Source organism: Haemaphysalis longicornis, unplaced genomic scaffold (genome assembly GCF_048455015.1).
Source record: "Haemaphysalis longicornis isolate Haplotype H1 unplaced genomic scaffold, Haemaphysalis longicornis Haplotype H1 scaffold_9, whole genome shotgun sequence".
NCBI lineage: Eukaryota > Metazoa > Arthropoda > Arachnida > Ixodida > Ixodidae > Haemaphysalis > Haemaphysalis longicornis.
The window spans coordinates 49,507,299-49,531,382 of record NW_027526460.1 but is presented as its reverse complement, the minus strand read 5'-3'; the positions used below and the strand labels follow the sequence as shown (position 1 = coordinate 49,531,382).

Below are 24,084 nucleotides of genomic sequence, written 5' to 3'. Positions count from 1 at the left end.
ATGTTTTAAATACCTCTTTTCATCTCACGTACAGTTAAAAGTCTGTTGCCGCACATCTCACTGTCATTATTGCCAGCATTCCTTTTGCCAAGACACGTATGGCTCATAGATCTAAGAATTCCGATTTCAAAAGTTCTAGGGCGCTATCAGCAAAACCGTTTCGGGTTAGGTTGTTTTAAGTGGTGTACTTTCATTTGGGATAGAGAAAACATACTCGACGAAAATCGGTTGTCTGTCCCTTTGATACCCTAACACAAAATTCCTAAATCAGAGTCTAGATATAATTCTACCTTGTACAGCCCTACTGGACCCCCGGTGCGACAGTACTGCAACGTCCATCTCGCGGTGTAGCACGAATAGCACTGAAAAGTACTCAAACGAGAAAAATCGTGCGTTCTTGCGCATTTATTACTACACTGCACCTACCAGCGTCCACATCACGACGACATTAAACAAGCACATGTCATTCCACAGAACGCCATACAGTCCTCTGCCGTGTTTGGTTCAATCGGTGGTGCTCCCATTTTCCGCGCATAAGAGTTCGGTTCGGTTCCAACGTGTTTCAGATGGCGGACAGACCAAAGATTACTTCACCGTTTACGTATATATAGGCCAAGCAATACTATCATCTCTAAGATAAAAAGCCGTCAGCTATATACCCGAAGTAAGCTACGGAAACACGCGTCCGGGCATGATGACATCGACACCAGTGGTGATAAGTCTGATAACTGTAATCGCATATTTTTCGCTCAGAGACCACCTAGAGACTGACGTTTCTGCTACCCGAAGATTTCGCGGAAACGATCTCTGGGGCCGGAAGAAACACTTTAGGAATTTCCGCGGCTCGAAGAGGCAAGCAGGGGCGCTTCAGCAATTCCCTCCCGAGCAATATGTGCTTCCTCATTTGCTATTGCGTACGAGTATTGCGTTCGCATCGGAACGATGCCATCCCCGCCGTAGCTGGCATATCTAATTCAATCTTACTGCCTCGTCCCGCGAAATGAGGCTGCTCACAACAGAAAAAAAAAAAAAAAAAAACCGACGGTGGCAGTTCGGCAACGGCGAAAGGTAAGGCACAAGTTCCTTCAAGCATCTCACACGCAAACATAAACCATTCGTTTCGCGCACAGAGTAGAAACCGATTTGAAGAAAAAAGATCGGGCAGGAGTCATTAGGGTAATGCGCATAATGACCCGCTGCATCCCATATCGCCCTTCCTGCATGCTTCTTTTCCACACGGCCCCAAGGCACCTTTTCGGGAGAAAGCAGCAGGTCCCGCGTTCACGTTTTCTTACTTTTTTTCTTCCTTATTTTTTTCCTACCCGTCCAAACTTCAGCGAGCAGCCAGACAGGTATGAGCTCGACGGGCTCGGAGCTGCGCAGGTTCAGGACTCCTTGGCCGAAGGCACGCCTGCCAGTATATTAGCTAAATTACGGGACGACCTCGGGGCATATAAAACGCGCACGTAATCATTTCTCTGTACCTCTTACCGTGACCTTATTTTTTAATCTTTTATTCCCCGCTATAATCGACCTTTTTATGACCCATCTTTCTCCCTGGTGCGGAATTTACTTTGATGAACAGTGTTTCTTAAATTCGGACGAAGTATCGGAAAAAAAGCTTCGAACACCTCTGCCCGGTCTTCTTTTATTTGTCGTCTCGTTTTTATTCTTCAGCTTGTTCCTTTTGGCGTAGCTGACCACTGAAACCTGCCTTTAAGAGTTGCATGCTTCGCAACTTTTTTAACGCTAACAAATTGAGCACTTGACGGATGAGCCCTGTACTGCGGTGAACCACATGCAACTCACTCTTGAACCGAAGTGAAAATTGTTGATGGCATCGTTACCTGTTCAATGTCCCCACATGGTTTGGCCGTGTGTGCTTCTAAAGAAAAAGGTAATTTAGACCACCTTCCTTCAAGCATCCGGCGTGGTCACGGGCCATCTTTGTCCACTAACCCCACAGACACTCCGATTTCAAGCACCCTACGTTTTGAGAGCATGGCCACAAAACCAGATTGTTATTGTATTGCCACAAGCATCGGGTACTTCTTCCCCGTATCAGGAGCACTATACCACATATTGTAGGCATGCCCGAACACCCCAGATCTCCTTCCCAATCCCGACCCTACCCCTTCATAGTGGGTGGTGACGCTGACCAGCTCCGACCCCTGCTCCCAGCTTGGCCGGCCACGGCCAGGGAGTCCTGCACTGAGGACGCCCCTCACTGGTTCGGAGTAACCGAAATCGCAACGGATGGCATAAAGTTTCTCCTCCTCCTCCTTCTGGCACTTGAAAACATTTCGTTGCGCAGTAACACCATACACGGTCGCTTGTACGTCCTTGGAGGTCTGGATGGAAGCGGGGAGCGGCAACAACTAACATCACCAAAAAGAGGAACGCCAAACTCACCTCCAGAAATGCGGCGTGTATCCGTTGCACTGGCCGACGCACTTCTGGCAAGGTCCGTCCATTGTGCTCCGGCGGTCAGCCTGCGAAAGCCAGGAGGCGCGAACTTTAAAATCTGCCCACGAGCAAACACATGCAGAAATCTCGTTCGAAGGCGGAGTGCATGCGCTAAATGCCAGCCGCGCTATGCAGGTAACCTTTTTAGGCAAATTAGATGCGGCAAATGCCAACCGCCCTAGGGGGAAACTTCGAGCGAGCTCCGAAAGGAGAGGTATTGATTTATTTTGGGCGAAGTTTGCGTACTACGGAAGTGCGTTTAAAAACACTTAGCGGAAGGTCCCGTGTTAAGGATTTAATCCAGCATAACGTCAGGGAATGCCAGACGACAAAACTTTTAGGTATGAAAAGTGTCATACACAGTTTTTTTTCGGGTACAGAAACCGGTAGTTCGACTTTTAATTCGGCGTGATCACAACACTCGGCGCCCACCGCTTGGTTAGCTTACCGCGCGAACCGCTTGGTTAGCTTACAAGGCAACGTACGGGACTCCAACATTACCTTCGAGTAAGGCTGTATAGCCGTATATCTGGCGAAGAGGAAGATGCATACGCTGTCACCTTTGACAAAAGGAATGTAAGCGTGCCTTCCTTGTTCGAAAAAGTACACGATGTTAGTCTGTCAACAGTCGTTACAGCGAACGCTTGCTGGAGGATACTTAAGAGAAGCTTATAACGCCAGGTACAAACCCAAAAAACACCTGGTAGCGTCAATGTGACCTTTTTCGGCGTATATAATGACTACAGTAAGGCCTATTTGAACAGGAAACACGGATAAAAGCCCACACACGCGAGCAACAACAACAACAAAAAAAAACCCGACTAAAACAACGCCAAGATACTGATTTCATGTCGTCGGAATGCGAATCATTTTAGGTTCCCTTAGAGGCTCGGGCTGTCGGCGTCTCATGTCGTCGTCGTCGTAACCGTCATCTCATGTCGTCGCTGCACTAAAACACCGGAACACTCGTTTACGCCTCGCGCTAGAACGTAACGCGTACTAAAAAAGCACCGGGACACTCGTTTACAACTCGCGCTGGAACGCTCCGTGACGCGTAATAAAACAACACTGGGACACTCGTTTACGCCTCGCGCTAGAACACTTCGTGCTTCAAAGACAATAGGCTTTTACAGCAAATCTGTATACCTCTACCCCCAACGGGTTCATCTCCGTGGACAAAACCACCAAGGCGCCAAGAATACACTTATACACTGCATGCTTGGCTCCTCCTCACGTTTTACGTTAGTGAAGATGGCCCGGGATTTTTTTTTTTTTTTTTGCATTTATAGGAGCGTCTCAGCGCCCCTCCCGCTATTTACCTGACGTGGTTAGCGGGATCTTTGTTGCCTCCTTTCACTCCCCCTCATAGTCCGCTGACATGGAGACCCAGTGGTGAATATACCCCTCCACATTTGCCGCATACTCCAAAGCTATATATAAAAAAAAACAGCTCAGGAAATTGCGAGATGTTGGCGTAGAAATAATTGCGCTAACAATTGCGCGCGAGGCGCGTCTTCATTATCGTGTTCAAATGCGTGCATTCGAAATTTGATTGCCTGCACGGGCGGGATCGAATCTGCCCGTCTCGGAGCGTCGTCAGACTCTCTTCGCACCTGAAGCTTGTTTTCTCCAGCCGCACCTTGCACAATCCGCCGATCACCCGCAATAAAAAACGTGCGAAAAGGTGACTGCCAAAAAAAACTCGTGAGTTACAAGAACAGACATCAAAGATCGAGAATGTAACTTAAGTCTTTCTGCCAACAGAAGACATACTGATTATTTTTTTGGCTATCTTAAAAATGTACGCTGAGCTAACGCACCAGCTCGGAACGGCCTATGAACGCTCACGAGGAGAATAGAAGATCAATCTGTTGTGCTCTTATTGTCTTATACGCTTAGGGGGATGAACGCACTTTTACGGGCCATTCCTGGAGCGAGCTTGCTGGGGAAAACAAGAGAAGAGCGGACAGAAAGGGTTGGAAGAAAGGTAGCCGCGGAACTATCTAGGACATACAGAGAGCATCGTTCCGACAAAACTACGAAGAAAAGATAATCTTGAACCGTGTAACGACGACAGAAACAAGAAGCCCAACACCGACGAACAGGCAATCTTGTCTGGAAGGAGGACAACGTTTGCTCAGCCTTGAACGGGGTCGACGAGGATGACGATGACGCCGGGACAATAATCGTGGCGTGATTGCAATTCGCAGCGCCGTGTTCCCAATCGCGCTCATTCCGGTACTTTTTTTTTTTTTCGCCATTCGCTACCGCTCACCGATGATAGACCTTTATATACACCTCCGAAGGAAACAGTCGAGAAAGTGCGCGCGAAGGTTGGCCACCCGAAAAAGACCGATAAACAAAAACAGCAATGTGAGAGAAGAACAAGCACAAAGAAAGCTATCGGCGGTTATTACATAAGTTCGCGACAGCGTTGGCCTCACACGGATGGACGAGATTGCGAGACCACCGAGACGTACATCTTCACCTCGACGCGCAAATACCGGTCTCGGAAACTTTCGCGTTTGTATATAGTTTCGGCCGGTCACGTCTTTCCGTTTACACCGCTGTCGGCCTTACGGCCTGCACAATTCCAAGGACGCGCTGACGTGCGAACACATGTCCAGGAGCAGCAGAAAAGAGGTTCGGGGGACGTTGCAAACAGCAATGGCTCCGCGAGAAGTAAACGCGGGGCAGCCGACGTCGCCGCCGGGGAGTCAGAGAGCCTTCGCTCTATCGCGAGAGAACTCGGCGAGCGAAAGTGCTGACAGAAATCGTGTTTACACGGCAAACATCCAGTCGCATAAGCGGTCCACTTCCCCGCACGGCAACGAAGCCCTGCGGGAAAAGCCGATAGCGAGACTTGGCGTGTACCGTACATGCACCTCCAATTTCTTCTCGCTTGGCAACATTCCGCTGTGCCCGACTGCGTCTGGCGCGATACCCGGGGCTGTGTTCGGAACGGGGCACGCCTTGTTGGCTATGATCTGCAGAGCGACGGATTATCAGCGTCACTTACCCGGCCGGGGTCGACCCCCCTGGCCAGTGTTAAAACTTCCATCATTTCCGACTACGGATATCACATGGGAGAGCGCGCGTAATTTTTGATGACGGGAGCGTGATCGCAGCGTGGAACATCGGGCTAGTTAGTAATCCATTTTCACTGTCTTCACAAGCGCGCTGTAGGTGACGGGCAACAGAAAAGCGAAAACACATGGCTTTACAGATATTTATTCATGGGTGTACAATCACAAGTAGAGTTAGGAATTGTAACGTGACCGTAGATGCACCGGCAGCGTGGACTCTGCGCTCTGTTAGATGCTGTTAGGGACTGTTAGGGACTATTAAGCTCTGTTAGGGATCATCTCATATTCGCAAATCATAAACACCGACCGCTCGCAGCCGCTTCAGGAAACCTTTTAAATGCAGAGCATTTCAGTAACTCACGATGTCACCCGCGTTGACGTCCGTAGTCCGCACCGTCATTGTACCTACTATATAAAAAAGAAAATACTATCCGGCGCCAGGTTTCGATCCCTCGACCCTGCGGGCGGAACGCACTGTACATGGTGCTCTACCCACTGCGCCACAAAGCCAACACAGAATGGGACGCTACTAACGCGCCTTATATCGTTGACTCATTCAAATTACTGCTAACGAGGGCTGCTCTCTCGTCAGCAGTTGCCACAAGTGCAACAACATTAACGTAACGCAAACTACTTAACGTCGTGCGCCCCCGGAAATGCTCTGCATTTGATCGTGCCCCTCGCGAGGGGGATGTTTATACAGGAACTCCTACTTCTAGCGGACTCCTGCCGCCCTCTTTTTCTCGGATAGCATCAGTACGTATTGAAAACCGCTGCAACCCCTACTTCCAACTCAATATTATTATTAATGCCAAATCATTCAACGGTGCACTAAGCAAAAAAAAAAAAAAACAGGGTCCGGTGTCTGTAGCAGGGAAGTGGCCCCTGAACCTCCCATTGGCTACGAAGTGCGCCACATACTCGCAAAGGCAATTTGGCCAACGATTCGTTCATTTGGACACTCACCGGGGTCGGTACACACCGCCTGAGTTTAGCAGCACCACCTATGCGTCACCCAGAGGCACACCAGTCACCAATGAGCCAAGGCGCACGGCGCGGCGCACGATGACGCCCGAAATACCATGTCTGTTTAGCAATTTGACGTCAATGCTTTTGCATCCTGAGCTTGGAGGACGTGCTTAAAGGAGCACTGACACGAACATTTTATGTTGCACTTTTATTGCTTTTATCGATGCTTAATGGTCTGGCCAACCTGAAACAGCACTTCAAATACTTCAGCGCGCGATAGTTAATTACATTGAACGGCCTGAAAATCGTTTGTTTCAAATTCCCGCGCTTTCATCCCGAACGGCGCGTATGACAGAATCCCGGCCTGACCTCACCGCTTTGTGCGGACATCACCGGCGCCCGCTTGAGAGGGTGCTGCGCCGCTCGCCGCTCGTGGGGCCGCGCGCGTGAAGTGACGTCACGAGTTTTTGACGAGCGCAGTCGCGTCACTTCTTTTGGCTTCACGGGGTGATGTCACGCTGATGTCCATTTGCCGATTGCCGCTCCGCGCTCTGCTCCGTCGGCGCGATAAATGAGATCCAATTGAACTATGTTCTTCGCGTCGCAGGCCGCTCATATTTCAGCCAGGGTATTCTGTTGAGTGAAGGAAGCGAACTGTGCAATAATATTAACGCCGAAAATTGGTGTCAGTGCTCCTTTAAGCGTCCTCACAATTTTTTGTCTGTTTGTTTGTCTGTTTGCTTAATTTCCCGCAGGGAACAAGCATGCGCCGCCCGCCAATACCCGCGCTCGACCTATATTCGGGTACGCAATACCGCAGCGGTAGCTCGTACAACGAGCCCTGACGGCACTCCGGTGTGCACACCAGCGAAGAATGCGCGACCTCGCACCTACGCAATTTAGCAGCCGCCAGTGGCTCCTTCTGAGAAACCCGCGAACCGTTGACGTGGCCACCGGTTCCCCAGCTGCGTCCCGCCGTTCCCACGGGTTCCCAGGCGCACGACGCACCTCGAAAGCGACAACAGCGCTTGTCACAGCCGGCCCGTCTGAGCTCGCAACGTATACCCCAGCCTTGCGCGTTTCTTTTCAAAGCTTAACGCTTCCCACGACTGTAATAAGCGTCTCTCTCTCTCTCTCTCTCTCTCTTTCTCTCTCTCTCCCTCTCTCTCTGCCTTGTTCACTTCTGCTTATTTTTAACTCTCGCATCATAATAACCACGGGGCGGGAGCAAATCTTCTTGCATGTAACACTTGGAGTCTCTCATTCGCTCATCGCAAGTGTCCGCACGGAAAAACACGCGGTAAATGGCTAAGAGTATAGCCTTACCCAGTACGACGAAGGCATAACCTTAGTTTAGATCTGCCTACATCCCCCCTCCTTTTTTTTTTTTCTTGGAAAGCCGTACGGCGGTGGAAAGGATAGTTAGCACGCACGTGTCAAGGCTTCGCACGGACGCCCGGATGAGAGCGCCAGGCATCAGTTCTTCGCGGCGCCTTTGTTCCAGCGCTTCTCATAAGTTCCCACCACGCTCTCGGGATGAACGACGGAACAACAAGAAGAGAGGGCAACGAGACGTCGGCGACGGTAGGTCGTTTCGGTGGGGGCACCGCGAACGGAAAAGCGCGCGCAATTCGGGCGAAGGGGCACGTCCGAGGCCGCGGGAACGTTCTCACCCGAACCACGGCGGCGTGTCGAAGTGGGAAGAAACCACCCCCACCGACGTTCTTAACAGCGACACGACGGCTGCAGTTCTGTGCAGGGAAAGGCACGGGCTGTGGTGGCCCTCGGTCCAATCAGAGACGAGAACGCTGCCCAGCCCAGGGTCCCGTCATGTCCAGTCTTCCCTTCTCTTCGTGCATCAAGAAGGCTTGACGAGGCGGGGACTCCAACGTGCTGCTACTGAAACTCTCTACCACAGGATGTGGTCAAACACGTGAAGAAGCTGTTCTCTCTTCTGCGTACAGAGACAAGGACGAAAACCAACCTAAGTGCTGAGCATGGCCAGTGTTGCACGGAATTAGGGACGAAGTACCTAACCTGTGCCACCGAAGGTGCCTAAAACGGGCACCGGCCGAGAAAAAACCCTGTCGTCTAGCCTTGGCACGGGCGACGAACTCAGCGGAGCTCGAAACAAGACGACCGCTGTGCCGCCTTGCATCTTCATTTACAGCCGTTTTTCCTCTCTCTCTGCTTTTTAAATGACAGGTGCTGTAAGACCGTGCCCGTGGAAAGACAAGACACTGTTTCTGCGTCGAGCGCGGTGAAGCACTGTGTAAAGTTCAAGCCACAGCTGTGGCGTTTTTCCAGTGCGCGCGTTTTGCACTCGAACGCGCCTGCTGATCCTTTGCCGGAGCACAAAGGCCTACCAAAGTTTTCTGGCACAGAAAAGATCCTTCGACTCCTAAAGTCTCGAAGTAGCTTATTGGTGATGTCATAGCTGGCTCGTATCCACAGAACCAGCCAGCTTCTAATTATAAATGACCTGTATAGATACACGCAGGGGCCGTTAAAGGGCCATGAAGACAGAATACACATTCGTTCATGTGGAAGAAAGAGCCTCTGGTAACTCACTCAGCACAATTCCAGCCGTGAAAGACGTTTTTTTAATAGCAAAAAACGCGATGAATATGGAGAAACTTTTAAATTTCGCGCTGCACTGGCACAAATAAGATTCTGTGACGTCACAGACAAATCGCCGGAAAGTGGCTGAGTCGCCGCTGCTTTATGTTTCCCTCGATATCTCTATTGTTCGTTTCAATTTTGCAATAATGTTGGTATCATTGTAGTAGAAACAAAGCAGCTTTTTAAAAAGGATGAGGCAAACTTGTATTATGTTTTCAAAGCCCCTCTAGACACAGATGTCCTTCCAGAGGAAACAGTCAGCGTATATATTGACAGCATCCGACACGAGTGGTCAGAAAACGAAAAAAGAAAAAAAAAGCGCTGCTTGTGTAAAGCTGTTCCCAATCGAAGTTGAGTTGTCTAACTCCTGTCTAACAACAGAGGGGCTAGTTGGTATGGTGGCGCATTGAAAAAAAATTTTAAAGCCGTTCCACTCAACGTGAAACCTGTCGGAAGTGCAGAGAAGCGATTCGTCATAATGGGCTGTGGCACCATATCTGCCCACGTCTCCCACCCATCACCCTCTTCGCCTCCCTGCCCCACTCCTCTCTTGATAAATTGAACAGAGGTTAGTCCAATGCAATTCAAATTTCCCGCCTTCGCAGTGTTCGCGCGCCCCGTGCCTGGAACAGCACGAGCGGGAGTTCGGTTCTTTTTTTGCTTGCTTTCTTCCCACATGTGCCGGCGCCTTACTGCGCAGTTTGGAACGCGTCGTTTTATAAATCGCTTGTTTTTCGAAGCCTCTGTCATGGGCTCTACGTGGGTCCGTTTTGTCGCTGCGCTGCCTGATTCCGGCAGTCGCTTGACATTGTGACAGCGAGCTACGACGACAAGACGATCCCATAAAGTTCTCTGCACTTAAAAATGGCGCAGCTTGCACTAGTGGTGAAATAGTGAAATAGCAGAGCTGGTGTCGACCCAACTTAGCACCGCATTGACAGCGGATCCCAGGAGAGAGGGAGCAAAAAGAGCAAGCCTATGCACGTTCCTCGTACAGCGAGCGGCAACCCAAGACTGTCAGACTCGACATTAACGGGCGCCACGACGTCGCCGCCGCCGACCGAGTCAAGCCCGCTTAAGCCCGTTTTCTTTTGAGTCCGACAGAGCACAACATGGTCCGGCTGGGCCTGTCGTGCTCTGTCGGGGGGGCCCTGTCGGGCCAAGTTGGACGCCGAGGTCGAATTCGCTCGGCGAGCGAATTGTCCGGCTGGAGCCGTCCGGCTGGGCCGTCCGGCTGGAGTTGGCTCCGCCCATCGGCCTTCGGCAACATGGCGGCGGCGAGCTGCGGGGACGGTGTACGTCGCACAACTTGATTGTGATATCAAAAACGACAACGACTTGCAGAAGTTACGACAGACCACCCCGGTCCTGAGTCGGTACTGCGATACGCGTTTATCGTTCGTCTACTTCAAATGGTCGCGCTTTGTGTGGAGCCGAGGCAGAAAAGGCACCAGTACCAGCGTCTGCAGAGTGGTGCGCCGTGTTTTCGTTCTCTATCAAGTGTGTAGAGATACGCTCGTCGCGCTCATCGCTAGCGCGAGACGATTGATAAGTCCAAATTCATCGTGGCCCCGCTCTCGCGCGCTCCAAGCTGTCAAGGTCTGTCTCCGCGCTTGGATCATCGATAACGTTCAAAATATGGTCACTGTGAGTGAAAGCAACGCGCAGTGGTGGTCAGCGCTTGTGTACAGTGCAAGTTTTTCATATAAAGTGTGTACGCCGTGCTGTTATCTGTTTGATGTGTCGAAGTTCGGCTCTCGCGATCAGCCGTGTGTGGTGCGTCGCAGTTCTCCCGGAGTTGAATGTGTGTCTGTGAAGCTGCGGCGCCGCTAGCTCCGATACTGCAAGAAACACATCGCAACCGAGGGGTGCACCTTTTACATAACTTTCCCGTTGTATATCTGCGCAGTTGGTAGCGATGTGTGGCGGTGTTTGTGCGTTTTGAAATGTGAGGGTGTTCCCAGTGCTTTAGTGCCGCTGGTGGACTGCAGCGTTCCCAAACCAGCGTCGTGAGTGCTCCGCTAGTTCGCCTATTCTAGTGGCCGCGTGATGTGGTGGCAAGTGTGCTTTGTGCAGCAACTGCAGTGTGTGTCCAGGCTGTGCTTTTTTTTTCGCGTTCAGCACTGCCTGGTTACGTGATGTGTGCTTCATGCGAGATGCTGCTTCCGTTTGGGACTAGTTTTCGTGGTCATTTCACTTGCAGCTGTTGCTTGTTTACGTATGCCGCATATATGCGCTAGGTAAAGCTTCCATGCACCACTATCCGAAAAAGTGCCTTTACTAATGAAGCACATGGTTATTGTAATGTAATCATGCAGTCATGACATATTCCTGTGAGTAGTGTTTACACACCGGGTTCACAAAATGGTTTCTATCATAAACCTTTTCAAATGCCCATTTACGCTTTTGTTATAGTTGTTTGCTTTAAGCCACACCAAAGTTGGCTGTGTTGTGGTCTTCCCTGAACTCTTTATTAAAATGCCAGCACTGTCAATCATCAGTGAACGATCTGAAAGCGGAGTTGGGGGTAATTCGGGTTCCGTGGGCGGCACACGTGACTTCTTTTGAGAATCCGTTTTTGCTCCCAACATATCCAGTATCGTTCAGCTTGTTTAAGCTCGTCGGATATGAGGGGTCCCAATTTGCTGCTTTGTTGTTTGGTCCTGGCGATGAACTGAAAAACCCGAGCTGTGACTCTGATTAGCTTTAAGATTTTGCCGTAGTGTTCCAGATCGATCACGCCCGACTCAGTAGGTGGCGATGTTGCCGCTGGCAATGATCTTGTTTTCTTCCTTTCCCCTAGTTCGATTTCATCGTATATCGCTTTCGGAACCACTCATTCCCAATATGCATGCGGGACAAATCCACAGTGCTTTGCTCCGCTACTGTGCGTTTTTGGCCAGCTGCATGGCTGGGATGTCGCGAGCTAGATTTTCTCTTCCCGGATAATGTCTACATACGCACTTGTTCGCGAGGCGTTGAATTTTAGTGACTCAGTTGCGTGTGAACTGCTTCCAGCGGCCAACATCTTCATGAATCCAATAGAGTGCTGTTGTTGAATCTGTCCGTAGGTAGATGTTTGATGGCTGTTGCTTGAGGGCTTCCAAAATATAGCCACACAATCGACCAGCGAGCAGGCATGCCATCAGTTCCAGTCTCGCCAGTGTAATTTCCTTGCCTGGTGCAACCCTTTGTTTGCTTACCAGAGTTGTCGATCTTGTACCGTTTTCCCCTCCAGGGTGAGGTAGGCAACTGCCTCATATGGCATTGGACGGGTATCAGCAGAAATGTGAAAGCAGTCCGTCCTCCCTCCATTTGTTTGCGACCTGTAGTCCCGGGGTACTTGAACCTCAGGGAGATAGGGAGTCCGTCTAGCTACCTTCCAGGCCGCCGTGCTGTTGGTAGGTAGCGTGTTGAAGTCGATGTTTTTACGCCACACTTCGTGGAACAGGACCTTGGCATGGACAATGAAAAAAGAAAGCCCCCCCTCCCCCTCCCTTCCCAGTGGTTCATGTTGAACCTCAGCGCAAATGACAAGACGCAGTACGATAGCAACAGGACACACGAAGCGCTGCTTTGTCATGTCGTTTACGCTAGGGTTCAACATGCTTACCAACACTTCCAAGTTTTCACGTTGCGCCCTAGTGGGTCACATATCCACGCCGTTGTTTGTAGCATGGGCCAATTTGTGAATGGTTCTATGCCATGAATACAATCCATACATAGAGAGAATGTTAAGTGGTCGGCACACGGGTCCCACGTACGTCGCAAAACCTTCAGCACACCCGACAAATAACCGAGATGCATGGTAGCCCAGGAGTCACGTTGAAATCACTGGAATAGCATTTTACTGCTTCAAACATTTCAGTGGCATTTTTGTACAGCTTCACGGCAGCTTTCTCGCTTCCAGCTCCTGTGAGCACGTCATCCGTGTATGTCTCACAGTTTGAGGGTACTGCTTTTTGTTTAAGTGGTGTTGAAGCATTTCGGGAAGTAGAAATGGGTTAGCCATCACTCTGAAAGGGATGCGGGTCATACAGCAAGTCAAAACTGGTGAAAGTGGTACACCCGGTTTTGGTATTGCTTGAAACCACAGGAAACGCAATGCACCTTTGTCCACCGGTTTTATGCCAACCTTTAATAATGTTTGTTTGATATCCAACCCTTGCGCCACTTGGTGTCTTCGGGAGTTCAGCAATAGGGTGTATGCACTGGGCTTTTGGCCGTGCAGCAATGCTACCTACACGACAGCCCCGACACCATATCCACAGTTGCATTCTGCCGTGCAGGCAGCATGTTTCCCGATGCAAAACGTGGTTTGCGGCGTGGTGTTGGTAAGAACGTTCGCGTGGGTTTGCGAATGCCTTGTCACAAGGAGTAGACAGCATTGTTTTTTTTCGAAATTTCGGACTGTGCTGTGCACACTTCTGCAACCGCAGATCCGAAAGCAGGCTGCACAACAAAAGCAAGCGTTTCGCTTTTTTTTTTCTGTTTTGAAGCAGTAGCTAGAGCAGTGCTTGAAGACGATCTGACTTCAGGCAACGAATTCGCAAAGAAGCTATCGATGATGGGTTTAATCAGTACCGAATCAGGCGTGCCCATTTTATTTGAGGTGGAGACGACGGCCATCAAAGCTTTCACCTCATACCTTGCACATGCTCAAGTAAAAAAAAGCACTTGAAAACTATCGGTCGAATCTTTGTCGACGTGGCTGCACCTAATTTTATATACATATGTCGCGATTGCTTCCACCCAGAACCTCTGCGTAATTGCTCACCATCATTGGGAGCTTAGGTAGACGTCAGTCATACGTTCAACACACCAGAACACTGTTGCCAGAGCACCTCACCGTATCTCGCACTCCCCAAGAAGCGCGCAGCATGCCTGGGTGGCTCGGTAAAGCCAGTGCCTCGTCCCGCACGGCGCCACCATATCAAATATTGTTGCAGCTTTGGGTGAAAATTTTCCTAACTCGAGACACGGTCCTTTGAAGCAACCCAAAAATAAGAAAATCAATGCATGGGGATCACACGGAGATAGTGCAAAGTGGACTACGTTATCAGCGCCTGTCCAACGGTTAGACAGGTGCGGACAGCGGTGCAGAGAGCACTGCGCAATTTTTCAAGCATGTGACAAAGTGTGAGGTGAAAGCTTCAAGGCCCGTCGTTTCCACTTGGAACGAAACAGGTGCAACAGATTCAGTACTGATTAGTCCCATTATCGATAACTTCATTGTAAATTCGTAGCATGAAGGCGGACTGTCGTTAAGCGTTGCTCTATCCTTGGCTCCGAAGCAGCAAAAAAAAAAAAAAGAGCGACATGCTTGCTTTTGCCATGCGGCCTGCTTCGGATCTTCGGTTGTAGCAAGCGTGCACAGCACAGTCTGGAATTTCGACGCAAAAACAATGCTGACTACTACTTGTAACAAGGCATTCGCAAATCCACAAATCGCTCGAAAAAAAAAACGCTGTCCACATGAACGTTCTTGCCAACACCACACTGTGAACCACATTTCACATCAGGAACGCCGCGGCCCATGCGGCAAAATGCAACCGTGCAGATGGCATCGGTGCAGCTAAGCAAATAGCACCACCCCGCATTCGAAAGCCCATTGCATAAACCGATAGACTGACTAAATCGGAGGTCAGGTTCAGTCCACTTTCAAAGTTGTTGAAATATTTCGGTGAGTTACTGTGCGATGAAACGTCAAAAACCATCTGAAGCTTGGGAGAGTAACGTGCAACAGCCTAGTGCAGCATGTAGTAAACGGCATCAGCTTCACTCGTACTTTCCGTAATTTTTGCTATCCCTAGCTGGTCGTAGTTTCTGATCACAGCGTCGGTAGTCCTGACACAATTCTGGGAAGTTTAGAAAGTGCCTTATCAAGTGGTATAGTGACATTGGCTTCCAAGGAAGCTCCTTCTTCTAATGTCCATCCATTTATTTGATGGTCCCGCCAAACACAGAAAAATACAATAGAGGCGTGGAAATTTCTGAAATTTCAAACACTTTGCGAATGCTGTTTGCTATTCGATTTGCAGTGCACTTTTATCATTCAAAGTGCTGAATGTTTTCGAGTATTGAAAATTTGGGAATAATTGAGCAGTAAAAGTTGGCTTTGCCGCATGGCATTCAAATTTTCTAGCTTCACTGCATGGCATGCCCTCTTTCGTTGACTTTTTGCATGGCGCTGAAGTTGCGCAAAAAAGCTTAACACGCGGTCATACTATCACACTTAAAAATAAATGAACAACTGTATACCAACTGGTAGAGGTTTCAGAAGTGTCAAAGGCGGTGGCGGTCAAGACCATTGCTAATGACATCGAGGTTTTCTTGGCTTTAACACACCATTTGCTCACTTCTAATTTTTCTTCCACTCAGTTTTTATGTGTACCAACTTTCAGCCTTTTGTCCACTTGCCTGAGGGTCTAGCTTCATTCAACAGCAGAAGATCAGAAAATAAACTAAAAAAATCACTCCACAAAGTGAACACCCTCTTCCAAAACGCTTATGCAGAGGCTGGACGGGCTGCATAATGCAGAACGCCCTTACTCTATGAAAGAGAACATGTGTCATCTCTTGTGCTACTGCACGCAGCATGCAACCCAACACGAAACAGCGAAAAGAACTCTTGTGCGATTGCTACGAAAAAACTTTTCAGAACTGAATCACTTTTGTGAACTGTAGCAGTCATGCTGACACTGCGCTAGGACAAAGGCTCTAGATTGGTCGACGTTCTATAACTTAAGATCCTGAGATCTGTTATCCAACTACTGCCATTTTTTCAAATGTTCCTGATTTATTTCATTCTCCCTCTTATTCATTGTTTCTACGTACTCTTTCCACATTTTTTTTTTCATTTACTGTGTTCACCCTATCTGACGCAGCAAGCAACGCCATTTTTGGAGCTAATGTCTTCAGTATTCATTTCCCAAATCATTTATCTAACATCACTATCATCATCTGGAAGGCTCCCGCACAATTACAGCTTTCAGCCCCATTTCATGCAGCAATGGCCTCGGTCTGCCTTGCGTGGTTCTTCCACTACACCATCCCTGTTGCACTAACTCATGTGTTTGCGCTTTGTGCATAAAGTAACCGACAGGTGTCCTGAGCTCGAGAATGCCTAGATTGGGCTGTGTGTCGACCTGCCATTCCAGGTGCAGAAGCACAAATGAACGGGTGTAGCACTTTTGTCTTCTGTCTGGCGCCAAGCGTAGGGAGAAGTGGAAAAGGGCACTATAACGGTCGGAAGCTGACTGTTTTAGCTGTGATTGTAAGAGCGTTTGATTTTATGAGGAGTACTTTGATGGTATTGGCATTATAGTAACTTGCAGCTTTATTGGCAGCGGGCACGTGTTTTTGCAAAAAGATAAAGCAAGGCGCTGCAAATGAACTGTGTTTTCTACCTCTCAACTGGTTACATTGATTTGATTGATTATGGGGTTTAATGCACCAAAGCTACAATTGGACTATGAGGCGCGCCGTATTAAAGTACTCTGGATTAATTTTGACCTCCTGAACATTTTTAAAATATGCCAAAATCTCGACATGAGCATTTTTGCTTTTTGCCTTTATGGTTGGGTCCCAGTCAGGCTGCACGTGCAATCAAAGCTCTTTTGGAGTTTTGTGATTGAAAATTTTGGCCGCATCAAATGACATCTTTTCGTCTTCACGTTTGTTTTTTTTTCTTTTTGTTTTTCTTGTCTCATTTAGTGTAGCAAGCCAGCCCGACGGCTCGGCTAACATCGCTGGTCTCCATTAAAGTTATTCTCTCTCTCTCTAAGCCATTGTATTGGTGTTGAGTGCATAGATTTTTTACTGATTGCAAGAACATAGTGTATGTGATGATGCTCAAGTATCAATTTATATTTAAGGAACCCAGGAGAAGAAAAATATGAATGGTGCAAAATGAAAGGGTTCAACATGCATGGGACTACTTGATCATTACGAGTTGTGTGCCTATCGATGAAATGTCAATAAACCGTGCTGCAGTTTAGCGTCATCTAGTGCTGATCTTTTTTTTTTCCAAGTCTGCATAAACTTAACTTATTGTTGTATGTAGTGTTGTTCACTTAACCTTGTGTGTTTCAAGTCTCTAATACTTAGTACATTTGGTAGCATTAAACAAAGGAACTCTTTTTGCTGTGCCTTTACTTGCCTAACTTTGGCCGAAAAAGGCTTCATTTCAAAACAGAAGACCGCGTTATAAGTGGAAATTACGGAAATGAACTAGATCTTGGTAACTCATTGAGGCATCACTGCTCTTAACAAAACGTAGCCAGCTTTGTTTATAACTAAGGCTTATTAATTCATGTATCTATAAATCTCTGGGGCCTATCTGTTTTTGTGCATAGCTGTCTTGTTTTGAAATAAAATTTGATCGGCGAGTTTTATTTTGTGTGGGGTATACACGTCGTGTTCTGCCGTGAGTCTTCTGCAATTAGCGTGGGGCCAATTTTTCTTCAGCACCTCGAGCTGCCCTTGTCACTAATTTTTTAAATTTTTATTGAAGTGCATACTGCGAACCAGAGGCCCAAGAAGGAGGGGCATAAAGGTGTGAACAAGATCAGAGATACCAGCAGTTCAGGATACTACACGTGGCAGCAATGAGAAAGAACAAAAGGTTAAAATAAACTAAACATTTGCTTCTATTTATTCAAATTAATCAAGACATATGTTCAGGTGTATTTTTCCAGTCGATAATACATGTGGGAAAAAAAAAATTTCGACCGGTGTGTATAACGGGTGAAAGAATGAAAATGGTAATGATGAATATTATTTTGAAGTATGTCGTGGTCTTGTATCTAGGCCAAGTTTGTAGCAAAACAACAACAAAAAATTTAAGGCATTGAGACTTCTTTTTTCCCTAGTGCTTCAATCGCACCAGTTTGCATGAGCTCATTAAGAGAATCCGTGCGACCATAGTTATAATTCTGAACAGTGAAGAAACGTAAGATGCAAAAACTTTCTCCTTGACTAATGTTCGAATCCCATAAGCTTACATGATCTCACAAAGAGAATTTGTGCGATTATATTTAGAATAAATAAAGTCAACAGCCTTTCTTAGAGCCTTTTCAACCAATTCGATATTATTTCCTCTATAGGGGTCTGAGACTGTGCAGGCATACTGAAGTTTCTATCAAATTAAAGTAGGGTACAAAAATAATCTAACTTTTGCTGGAGTATTGGTGAGTTTATGCGTTATTAAACCGACTTCACGACAAGATGAGGAAAGATTGTTTTTTATATGACTTCAGCTCAAGTTGCTAGTTTATACAATAGCTAGACGAGTACATTTCTGAGCTTCGGGCAAGTTTTCCTGAAAAAGGGTAAAAAAGTGTGAGTGGATTCTTTTTGTTGACGATATGAAGGGAGACTGCAGTCATCCGGTTTTAACCCCGTAGCCCACACATGACTCCAGGAGGGGATATTATAAGAAATAGTGAAATTGCAAATATATAGCGAAATCTGTCTAGGCTCTTTTACAATCGAAATAATTCATTACAGAAAATTTAAAGGAAAGACCAAGGGCACTACCATGGGGACCATTAGAAGTAGGAGGAAAATGTCAGCTAGTCACTCCAATCCGATGAACAAGCAGTAACCCAGGCTGCAAGAAAGGAGCGGGGAGGGTGGGAGGCAGTATGTGAATTAATTTTTTTAAATTAATTTGGCCAGACGGCTGTTACCCCCCAGTAAGTGCAGGTGGTGGGACTGGCCTGCTCCAGTGAGGGATAAAAAAAAACAACTTCCATTCTGCTGTATGAATCGCTCATGCGTTCTGGTATATGGCCAGCATATGCAGACGTGTATGGACGCCTGTTTTTACAAACCCCGGACCAGGTTCTAACCCTGTGCTAATTTGCAAACAAAATCTGTAGTGTCGGAATCAGCATAATTAACTGTAAACAAATGTACTTGAAACATGCAGCAAAGCCTTAAATGTGCCTAGCTGTGTTTTCTGTGGAAGTTATTTACTAAGTAAAACTGTTGACCTGGATGGGAGCCTTCGTACAGTCGTCCAGAAAAGGTAATCTCGTTGTAGAACACAAAGATCAAAGCCGGCATCGCCATTAAAAAAAAAAAAAACTAAGAAAAGAAAACACCGCGGCGCCGGTCGGTGGAACTATTCCGGTTTTTGCGAGTGACTAAATGCGATCGCTGGCTGCCGTAGTTCCACAGGCGAGTAATCGCAAACTGAGTACGTAAATATGTGTTTAAGAGATGCGGACATGATGTTAAGGCATAGGTCGGCGTACTCACTCGTGAGTACACTCATTTGTACTCATTTGTACTCAAACTCACGAGTGAGTACGATGATGAGTGATCACACACCCAGAAAAAAACAGTGAGTACGATGACGAGTGAGTACAGGGGTAAGTCCACTACTCGTGAGTACAGTACTCATGAGTACACTACTCATGAGTATGAGTACTCGTGAGTACAGTATTCATGAGTATGAGTACTCATGAGTTTGAGTACTAATGAGTATGAGTACTCATGAGTACACAGTACTCATGAGTACACAGTACTCATGAGTATACAGTACTCATGAGTACACAGCACTCATGAGTACAATACTCATGAATACTGTGTACTCATGAGTACTGTGTATACATGAGTATATGCACTCCTGAGCACAGTAGTGCAAACAAGTTTTATCACGAGCTCGAGTCCGGACGCGCGTGTAGGAGTCGCAAACATTTAGCGGTGCCGCTGTGCAGCTTAACTGTCAAGGATGGTAAAATTAGACAACGAAAACTGCACCTCCCTCCTCCCCCGGTCCCTGTTTGGCGCTGTAAGCGTTTTTCGGCGGTCACTCGCAAAGGGGTCACGGTGAAGAGGGAAAAAAGAGAGGGTGAGGGCCCGGCGGGAAACGCGGCCGCAGTTGCTCTTCTCTGATGGGACTTGTTGACTGCCGCAGTTATTTTTGTTGACGCGGCCTGTGAACGCGTGGCGGCTTCATTGCGCTTGCTCCCTTCCAATTGTGTTAGGGGAGAGGCGGTGGAGGCTGCTAACAACGCACGAACTAGGCGTACTGAAGTCCCTCTTTTTCGGTCTTCAGAAGTTTCCGTAGACGCATGTCACGCTGTGTAGTCGTTTCGTGAGCCGAACCGCTCATTTTAACAGTCGCAGTTAATTTACGTAACTCGAGTCAGACTGACTGCGTGGTTTGTAACGTTCGCTGTGCGTATCCAAGCAACAGTTTGGCTGATGTACGTGCGCCCATATGGTTTTATTAGGTTCCCGTTTTGAAACATTTTGCTCAGGTTCGCCAGTAATATGGTCTCGTGTAGTGCCATTTACAAGTGAGCATATAGCCCCACCGTGCACTACCGCGTGCAGGCGCGGCGGTGGAATTTGCCCCAGCAATGGAAGTAAAATATCCCAGTACACGTACCTTAGCACGTTTGTGAGTTGTGAATCGGACATCATAATATCCAGTTCAACGCGTGCGGCGCCTTGTTTAGCCTCGCATATTTTGACGAGGAGCTCTGTCATCTTGCCGCTGGAGGAGCGTTTTGCTTTCGAATGGCTTTACTTTCGAGTGGCAACCCGATTCGCCGCTTCTCGTTTATGCCACCGTGTAATGAGGGCGCTGACGATGATGGGGAATTTCGGTGGTTGTTATTCCCCTACCTTCACTACTGTTTACAGGCGGGGCGACCACTCCCGCTAGCAACTATACCGCCGATTTTAAGCTCGCACTGTGGGATGCCTCGTGAAGGAATTGTTTTGAATTGATGAACGCCAGACGCCGGGATTGTCGCTTGAGCTCGCATCTTGGAACGTCTCGTAAAACATGTGGATTGCACATAACGACGTCACCGCACTTTTTGATCGATCGCTGTCAGCTTCATCCGCGTTGCTCGAGATAAGAGCTGCAGATTTCCACTGTGCAGCCAAGCCACTAACACGGCAATACAGTGACGTCAGTGCAAGCTATCACGCCTCCGAAAAACGCGTCTACAAACTTTGTTCTCGAGTACACAAAGCACGGCAGAGCAGTTCTACGCTGCTGTAACGGCTGCCAAGTACCGGCAGCAACTGGATGCTGCCCTGCGGCCCTCGACTGCGACCGATACCCCCTCCACGCCCCCCCCCCCCCCCTCCCCGAACACACACACACACACTGTTGGGACTGGGCCATTCTAGCTCAGTCACCACTGTTCGATCCACTTCACTTTATTTCCTTGAAGACCCCACAGGGGGGTGTTACATAAGGGGCGCGTTGTACAACATAGATACAAAAGCCACAAGTTAACAATACCGATGCATAGATGTTGCGACGTTGCCCTGCTCAGTCCGCCATCGACGCGGCGCAGAGGAGAGCGATGAAGTTGTCGAGCCGACGGTGATTTTAAGCTGCATTCATATACAATATATACAAAGGTAGCAAGAGCGTTACATGGCTCGCACAACTCAGTGCCTCCGATGAAATGCCGCCGCACAGCCGCTGCTTCAGGGCTGGTTTTATGCCCCCGGGGTTCCGCCGCAGCCGCGTGCAGTTCGAATCTTTCCAATCAGGACTATCACTGGCCGCAGTTTGAATCCGGCGAATGCAGGCGAAGGGATTGCGTTAGCCGAGCCACTAATGGGAAAGGGGAGGCGACTCAGCGGCGCCGTCTCCAGAGTCTACTCGTCGCTGCGTGTCTTTTGCGGGCCCGTCGTCCCAAGCATGATTTGGTGCGGCCGTCTCGATGGGAAAAGGAGAGTAGACTCGGCGGCGCCGTGTGCCGCCAGTTGCGGCACGTCTGCCGCGGGCTGGCTGACTGAGGCGCGAATCGGGCCCACCGTCGGCGCGTCGCCAGGTGCAGCAAATTTATGTCGGGCGCTCTGGTTAACCGCACACACACGTATAGAAAAATTAGTAAGATCAGACCCGTGTGGGTTTTGGCCTAGCTGTTAACGGAAATAGACACAACGACGCGTAGCGACCGTGATGTCCCTTTTTCGCGGCGGGACCTCCCTCTTTGGCTTTTCGCGCGCTAGCCAGTTTTTGTCTTTCTGTTTATCTCTTACTTTGCGGGCTGGCGGCGGTTGCGAGGGGTACGGTTGCGCAATGTTCGCAGAATTCGGAACAGCGGCGGCAGCGTCTCTTTCCAGATGGTTTTAAAGACGATAGTCTTTCTTTGGCCACTTGAGCGCGACAATGTTGGCCTGTCAGTCTGTCTGTCTGTCTGTGTCCGTCATAAAGATAATTCATTATTGCAACTTAATATCACGCCCCGCTGTACACATGGGAGCTACTGGGGTTGCCGTTAAGTAGCTGTTAAGAAATAAAGATGCGCAGGAAGGGGGCGACAGTAGGGGGAGTAGAGGAGGAGGAAGAGGAGGATCGGGGGGCACTGCCTCGCTAATCAGCTCCATCACCGTATCGGAAGCCAGACGCTGGTCCTTTTTCGTTACACATTTTCTGGTGCCGAAACCCGTGAACGGGCGCACGAGCGAATCTACGTTCGACGGCGCAGCGGCTCCGAGGCACGCGAGGCTTGGATACCTTCGTGCTGCTTTATCCTGGAAGCCTTGCCCTCGGCCGCCGCCCCTTTCCGCTCGTGCCCAAGACCGCCCTTGTCCCCTTGGTATTCGCAACCCCAGCGTCTTGCTTCATCGACTGGTGCCATGGACGCTCTTCGTATTCGCCGAGATGTCCTGCGAGCGACCGTCTCCGGGACCATGGCAGTCCTCGACGCCTTGCTGCGGAGCCAGGTAGCAAAGGCCCTTGACAGACAAAATGTCCTCGACCTCATTTTGCATGACCAGGTGAGCCTTCACAAACTCGACGCTCAAGTTCAGGAGAAGCTGAAGGATGAAGAATTTGATGCTGACGTTTTGGAAGCGATCGATTACGACGAGCGTATCTGCACCCTACGAACGCGCGTACGCTTATCTTCCTCCTCCTCTACTCCCCCTACTGTCGCCCCCTGCCGACAGTAGGGGGAGTAGAGGAGGAGGAAGAGGAGGATCGGACGCGCTCACTGCCTCTAATCGACTCGATCACCGTATCGGAAGCCAGACGCTGGTCCTTTTTCGTTACAGTAGCTTCATGTACATAATGCGCCCTCTCTACAACTGGCCAACTGCCCCGCGATTCAGCCGCGATTCAGCCCACGATTCAAAACACGAGTGCGTACGTCCCGTTTCGCTCTCTCCCGTGTACGTGCCTTCGCGCAGTGGGAAGCCCTACGACAATGCACCGTGTAAGACGTTTTCTTCTCGGGCTCCTCTGTCCTCATGTATATGTAATCTAAGGATTTCTAATTAGTTAAACATTTTATTTTTTTCTGTTTAGCCTTTCATTCGAGCCACGACCTAGCTAAGATGTTGCAGTCGACAGGATCATGATTTAAGGCCACGGGAGGACGAATAACCTGGACGGACCGCACCCCGACTACGAGAGTGCAGCACGCAGACATGGGCACCGACGCACTCCACGCCAGCGGTGGCCGACACAGTGCTGACGCTACCTCCTGTGCTCTACGAAGAAGCAGCAGTTTGTGAACGCACTACGATTACGAGGGCTACCCTGCTCTGGCCGTAAGGACGACATCATCTTGCGTCTTCTAGAGGACAACGAAGAACGTCGCCATCTCTCCAAACGAACGAATGTGCCAACGCTACTTCAGGCTGCCTCCGACAACAAACGGCAGAGGACCCTGCAAGCGGCGCTGTTTGAGAGCAGAAGGCTGCGTGATGAACGATAAAGTTTTCTGAGACAACTGGCGATAGTCGGCCGCACGTTTTCCACGGTGCCTGGACTGCAGGAGATCCGGGCACAGGCAGAATGCACGACGGCACGCACATGAACGAGACGACGCATGCAAAATTGTGATTGCGTGCTCACCGGACCTTTCTCAGGTAATCGCCACGATTACGGAGACGCATCGAAGGTCAGTGCATTCCTGGCGAGATCACGAACACACGTTGCTCTGCTACA

The 24,084-nt window shown here is 49.0% G+C and overlaps 1 protein-coding gene across 4 annotated transcripts in view; it reads right to left on the bottom strand.

Annotated features, from left to right (window-relative positions):
- Positions 1 to 24,084, bottom strand: part of LOC144152880 (uncharacterized) — a 350,752-nt gene that overhangs the window by 200,166 nt on the left and 126,502 nt on the right. For all 4 annotated transcript variants that reach the window (XR_013319246.1, XR_013319245.1, XM_077684404.1 and 1 more), the window contains exon 2: positions 2,413 to 2,492. Coding sequence is in view for 2 of the 4 variants with exons in the window: in XM_077684404.1 (XP_077540530.1) it covers positions 2,413 to 2,474 (62 nt within the window). In the remaining 2 variants the exon portion in view is untranslated. The remainder of the gene's footprint in view (positions 1 to 2,412; positions 2,493 to 24,084) is intronic.